The 6,444-nt window shown below is 51.4% G+C and overlaps 1 protein-coding gene across 1 annotated transcript in view; it reads left to right on the plus strand.

Moving 5' to 3' along the window:
• Positions 1-41: 41 nt before the first annotated feature.
• MCM5 (minichromosome maintenance complex component 5) overlaps positions 42-6,444 on the plus strand; it is a 9,625-nt gene continuing 3,222 nt past the window's right edge. Inside the window, 10 exon segments of the mRNA XM_009706954.1 lie at positions 42-208; positions 1,113-1,239; positions 1,351-1,479; positions 1,934-2,106; positions 3,391-3,546; positions 3,643-3,809; positions 4,422-4,593; positions 4,764-4,875; positions 5,720-5,863; positions 6,184-6,249. Of these exon segments, the coding sequence (XP_009705256.1) occupies positions 42-208; positions 1,113-1,239; positions 1,351-1,479; positions 1,934-2,106; positions 3,391-3,546; positions 3,643-3,809; positions 4,422-4,593; positions 4,764-4,875; positions 5,720-5,863; positions 6,184-6,249 (1,413 nt within the window).

Below are 6,444 nucleotides of genomic sequence, written 5' to 3' on the forward strand. Positions count from 1 at the left end.
TGACCGTGCGCCCTCGCCCCCGCAGGGGAGCAGCCGTCGCCATGTCCGGCTTTGACGACCCCGGCATTTACTACAGCGACAGTTTTGGGGGCGATGCCTCGGTGGACGAGGGGCAGATTCGGAAGTCGCAGCTGCAGAAGCGGTTCAAGGAATTTCTGCGGCAGTACCGGGTGGGCACGGACCGGACGGGCTTCACCTTCAAATACAGGTGCTGCTGGGACCCCTTTTCTGTGCCCTACCCACTCCTGTTTGCACAGCCGGACTGTGGATCCAGCACCTCCCTCCTGCTATGCACACCCCACATATACAATAGCACACGTCAGCTTTTCTCTTCCCATAGACTGTAAAGAGGCCTTTGTCAGTATAAGACGTGTTGTTGTTCCCAGTTAACCTGATAGGAAAACTGAGGTCTGGTGTTTTCTCAAGTTTTTAGGCAGCCAGCCAGTGGCAGAGGTAGCAATAGAGGGATCCATACTGCCAAGCTCGCACCTAGTTCTGAAGTTCAAGGTCTGTTTTCAAGTTCTAGTGCTTTATGGTCTGCAGTTTTGTCTATATCTGCTAAAATCAGTGCAGCACCATCCAGGCGTGCCTTCTGAGGCTGTGAAGGTCCCTTGGCCATCCCTTTGCCTATGCAGCTTGGAGACACAACTATGAGAGAACGTGGCAATGTATCATGCAAGGGCTGGGACAATCTTTCACCTTTCATCTCTGAATTTTATGGACCCTGGCTTTTTTAAGGAGAATGTTGCCTGCTGTCCTATTACTTCTTTTTTTTAAACCATATTTTAGATATAATAGGTATTACCCTGTATAGACATTTTCTAATTGCCTCTCTGTCTGTGAACTCTACTAAACAATTAGTGCTATACTTTATGTTGTCACTGTAAGCACTGATGTCCCTGGTCTTATGTTACTTTTCAAAGTAGTTTTGGTGAAAGATTTACCCAGGTCTCCCTACACTTCTCTTGGCACTCTTCTGATTTTCCACGTTTGCCTTCCAAACCAAGGACTCCCTGCAGAACCTGCCTTCTCTGCTCCCTGCTTGTCATAAGGTCACTGTGGGTGACTGGTGCTTTCTGCCCTGCAAACCTTTGCCGCTTACTGCCTTCCAGGGATGAGCTTAAACGGCACTATAACCTGAGTCAGTACTGGGTGGAGGTGGAGATGGAAGACTTGGCCAGCTTTGATGAAGATCTCGCTGACTACCTGTACAAGCAACCAGCGGAGCACCTGCAGCTGGTAAGGATGGAGGAGGCTGGTAACCTGGTGCACCGATATTGTCACATCGTGAGAGCAGCCCTGACAATATACTGTAACATACCCATAATAGCCTGGTTCTTCCCTTTGTAGTTGGAAGAAGCAGCAAAAGAAGTTGCAGATGAGGTCACTCGTCCTCGTCCTTCAGGGGAGGAAACTCTGCAAGACATCCAGGTGATGCTGAGATCGGATGCCAACGCAGCCAACATCCGCAGCCTGAAGGTGAGGTGAATTAGCTGCCGTGCTGAGCAACGAGTAGCAGGGCTTGCTTGTGTGTGGGTGTGATCGCAGGGAAGCTTTTGGTACTTGATCACATAGTTCAGGAGATGGGTTGTATGCTAATTTACAAGCAGGGATACTTGCAACTTAAATCTGACGGCAAAGGACTGTTATTGCTAGTTCCTGCTGTGGGGACATTATTGCTGTTAGCGATATTCTGCATGGAGTATTTTGTCCTTTTCTCTCTTACTTTGAAATCAGCATATCTTAAGTCATGCAACATGCCTTTATTACTGTAGAGCAAAAGAGTGACATTGTGCATTTTTTTTATTCAAATACCTTAGTCCTATGAAAGTGGGAAGTGTAGCTAAAAAAGAACTGTGTTTCTTTAACTTCTTTAGTTTCCCATCCGTCCTCCGGTGTCTTTCTCACCTTCCCTTCACCTTTTCTCTTTCAGTCTGACCAGATGTCTCACCTTGTGAAGATCCCTGGGATCGTAATTGCAGCAACCCCGGTGAGAGCCAAAGCCACCAGAATAGCCATCCAGTGCCGCAGCTGCCGCAACACCATCAGCAACATTGCGGTGCGCCCAGGCCTGGAGGGTTATGCTCTCCCCAGGAAGTGCAACACGTAAGGATTGACATGGGGATGCATGTGGCTGGCTGGTGGGGGAAAAAAAAAAAAGACTGCATCCTCTCCTGCTCCCCTTCCATCCCATACCCGCTGCAAAGTCGGATCCCTGTTGCACAAGGCAGAAGTATCTGCGCTGCTCTCTGCCTCCTGCCTTTGTGTTGCCCTTGTGCCTGCGTACACCCGTGGCTGGCAGGTTTTTGCTCCGTCTGTCTGTGGTCACACAGGTCGTGACGCTGCGTGACCAGTGCTGCAAGCAGTGTTGAGTGTCCGTGTCCAGGGAGTCCTTTTATCTTAGGGCGTTTTGCCTCTTGTACCTAAGGGTTCATTCCTGCCTCCAGCTCTCCCGTAATGCTGTGTTAAGCTGCTGTCCTACCTTCTTATCTTTTTTGAATAAACTTCTTGTTTCCACATTCTCCCTCCCCAGGGGGCTATTCTGCGTTACCTTCCATAGGGATGCTTTGTTACTAACCTTCAAATCCTACTTTACAGCTCTTGATGTCTGTGCGAACTGTGAGCATTAGGCTGCCACTGTGCTGCAGCTCTCGCACCAACTGATCCTGGTGGGTTGTGTCTTTGAGCTCATGCCTGCCAGTATTTATTTTCTGTGCCTTATCTCTAATACAGCTTGAGAGGTCGTTGGGATAGGGTTTGTTCTTCAGTGTGGTCTGTACAGGACCTCACTCCTGATCTTTGGCTGCATGAGTGCATCTGTGCTCTCGTGTTACCCTCCCCGAAAGCCCTGCATGGAGTCAGGCATCGGTAGTGATGTACCGAGACGGCAGCAGGATGCGGAGGTTCTCCTTGTCTCGGAGAGCTTGTAGTCTAGCAAGGCAAACACGTCTCGAGGGACTGGGAGGTTGATGGCAGCCTTGTCACATTGCTAATTGCTTTCTCACCAGAAACCACTTAACATTTGCTTCGTGCATGAGGTTATAAAGAAAAATACCCTGCCGTGTCTCTGAGTCTATACTGTTACCTTCTGTGTAGTTAATTGATTACCTTCCTCCGTGCTTTTAGCTAGCAGGGGAGAGGGGGGAGGCAGAGAGAGTACTCAAACGAGTATCACCCTGTCTTTGGCTTGTTCTCGTGTATGCTTTGAACACAAGACAGAGGGCTTGGCGAGCCTTTGGTTCAGCCTTGTGTGACTGCCCTTCTCGCCTTGTGGGCACTGCTCGGAGGGGTGGCTATCTGGGCTCTGTCACTGCTGTCCCCTCTACAGGGGGGCTCCCATGGGTGGCTCTTGATTGCCAGCACCCTTCCCTGATTGAACTCTCTGCACAGAGAACAAGCCGGCCGCCCAAAGTGCCCGCTGGACCCCTATTTCATCATGCCAGATAAGTGCAAGTGTGTGGACTTCCAGGTCCTGAAGCTGCAGGAGTCCCCGGATGCCGTGCCGCACGGGGAGATGCCCCGGCACTTGCAGCTGTACTGTGACAGGTACCGGTGTGATCTCCCCACCCTGACCCCACTGGGTGTTGCTGGTGCCATCCTTTCCCCCACTACCATCCTCTACTTTGCCTTTCTTCCTTTTAGGTACTTGTGCGACAGAGTTGTCCCAGGGAACAGAGTCACTATCATGGGCATCTACTCCATCAAGAAATCTGCCCAGAGCAAGAACAGAAGCCGTGACAATGTGGGCGTGGGCATCCGAAGCGCTTACATCCGCGTGGTGGGCATCCAGGTGGACGTGGAGGGCTCAGGTGAGGGCTGCTTTTGGTGTCTTATCTGGTCTGTGTTGGTAGCCTGGTGTTGGGGGAGCCCCCTTGGGATGGTCCCTCAGCAAGGACTGTATGAAATCACAGCCTGGGTCCTTCTCTGCTGCTTATATAGCAGAAAGTTCAAGCCAGTCCAGGGGTCTAACTTGTCCTGGAAGCTCTATGGCTGTGTCCTGTATGACTTTTTCTCTGTGATATTAAATGAGGAGGCTTCAGCCTGAGTCCTCCAGGGTATTTAAGTGCTTTTATCTTATTGATCTTAATGGGAATCTGCTAAGCCATCCCTGAGGATCTGGGCTGAAGCTGGTGGTTAAAATTGAGCTACGTATTTAAAATACAGTCCTGACTGTAATTCTCCCTCTGATTCCTCCAGAGCTGCTTTGCCCAAGATCCTTGCTTTTTCCTAGCAGCATCTAAGGACAGAGCCTGCCTTGCTGGGATAGCAAATGCCTGCCCTCTCCACCCTTCCCACTTGGTGACACTTGGCATGATCTTCAAGAAGGGATTTTGGTGGTAGTGGGTGTGGTGGGAGTAGTGTCATTTCCTTTAAAACATCCATTTGTTCTCTTTTGCATCATTTTCCTCATTCCTGTACAGGACACAGCTTTGCTGGCTCGGTGACCCCTCAAGAAGAGGAGGAACTTCGTCGCCTTGCTGCCATGCCCAACATCTACGAGACCATCGCCAAGAGCATCGCACCCTCCATCTATGGCAGCACCGACATCAAGAAAGCCATTGCCTGTCTCTTATTTGGAGGCTCTCGCAAGAGGTGAGGAAAAGTCAGCCTGGTGGAGAGAGAGTGGTGGTGGGGATGTAATTCATGGCACAACGCCCTCGTACAGACTTCTGGTGGTGCTACCAGCTGCCTGCTGCTTGTCAGCAATGCTTGGTTATCAAAATAAAGGCTCACCCTCTCTCCTTCCCACCCTGTCATTCCAGGCTCCCGGATGGGCTGACACGCAGAGGAGACATCAACTTACTGATGCTGGGTGACCCCGGAACGGCCAAATCCCAGCTGCTAAAGTTTGTTGAGAAGTGTTCGCCCATTGGGGTAAGTGGTTTGAGGTGCCCGCTTGTAGTGCGGCTCGTTTTCTTCCTTCTGCTCCTTGCATGGCACCGAAGACCAGACCGTGGTCCCAGCAGATACCAACCCACACATCCACAGCCAGACTGGCTGGCAGAGGGGCGAACACCAGACCGTGGTCCCAGCAGATACCAACCCACACATCCACAGCCAGACTGGCTGGCAGAGGTGCGAACTGCAATTTCTGGCACTAGCCTGGAAGAGATGGGGTGCAGGTTGGGGGATGAAGGAGGGAAGGGGAAACAGGTAATGCTTTTCATTACGATATGAGCCAGGCTATTTGCAGATGTCCAAAGACGTGACTGATGCTGTTGTTTATTGTGGAGACTTGATCAGCGAAGAGGTTGCCTGGTCAGGACAAATGAAGTTGACTGCATCTCAGGCACGGACCTCCAGGCTGAGGCCAGGCATGAAATTATTTTTTCAGCTGTGTTTTCTTGTAGTCTCTATTAAACTCAGCCTCTGATTGCGTTGTTCCCTCGGGGGGAAAACAAAGCTAATGCAGTAGCGCACCAAACAATGAATCACTCCCCGTTCTGTACTTAATACCTATATTTGTGTGTCTGCAGGCCCTCCGGTGCATCACAGCTGTTTAGTGCAAGGCCTGGGACTAGGCAATACTCTTGCTCTGTACCCAGCAGGTCTGCTTTTGGCATGTGCTCAGGGGTTTTCCTGGAGGTCCTTGTGTTTCCTCCAGCAGTTTTGGATTTTGTGATGCTGGGGGGTGCTTTGTCCTCCTCCTGGAGCGGTGGGCTCCTGGGTCCTGCGAGGACTGACCTGCTGTTCCCTTCCTTGTCCTGCATGCTGCTAGGTGTACACTTCGGGGAAAGGCAGCAGCGCTGCTGGCTTGACGGCCTCGGTGATCCGCGACCCTTCCTCCAGGAGTTTCTTCATGGAAGGAGGAGCCATGGTGCTGGCAGATGGGGGAGTGGTGTGCATTGATGAGTTCGACAAGGTACCTGTGGGGCTGCCTGCGTGGGAGCAGGGAAGAGAGCCCTTGGGCTGCCAGCTTCTCCTGGGAGAGCCCGGAGGTGCAGGAGAAAGGGCAATTCTCCAGAGGCTGCCTTGCTTTCTTTTGGGGAAGGTCAGGGGATGGGGCTGCAGGGAAATTCTCATTATGTCCTGCGCTCTTGGGCAGAGGTCCTTACAGAGCTTTACCTCGGGGGTTGGCATCAGTGGGTGTGTAGCTGAGGTCTGGCAGAGGTGGCTGATGATGGCTTTTTTTTTTTTTTTTTTTTCCCTCTTCTCTGATGACTTCTACTGCCAAGTAGGAAGATGCGGGAGGATGACCGCGTGGCCATCCACGAGGCCATGGAGCAGCAGACCATCTCCATTGCTAAGGTGAGCTGCGGGTGCCTGACTTGACACTGGGTTTCTGAGAGCCCAGCAATCAGCGGTCACGCATCTTTTGCCAGAATTGCCCATTTTTAGAGTCCAGGCAGTGGGTTTGATGGTTATTAGTTTCTCTGATCTGAGACCAGTCAGCCCTGCTTGTAGGCTTTGGGCTGTCCTCTCTCCGGCAACTTGAACTTCAGC

This window comes from Cariama cristata, unplaced genomic scaffold, assembly GCF_000690535.1.
Source record: "Cariama cristata isolate BGI_N322 unplaced genomic scaffold, ASM69053v1 scaffold20840, whole genome shotgun sequence".
NCBI classification, from domain to species: Eukaryota; Metazoa; Chordata; class Aves; order Cariamiformes; family Cariamidae; genus Cariama; species Cariama cristata.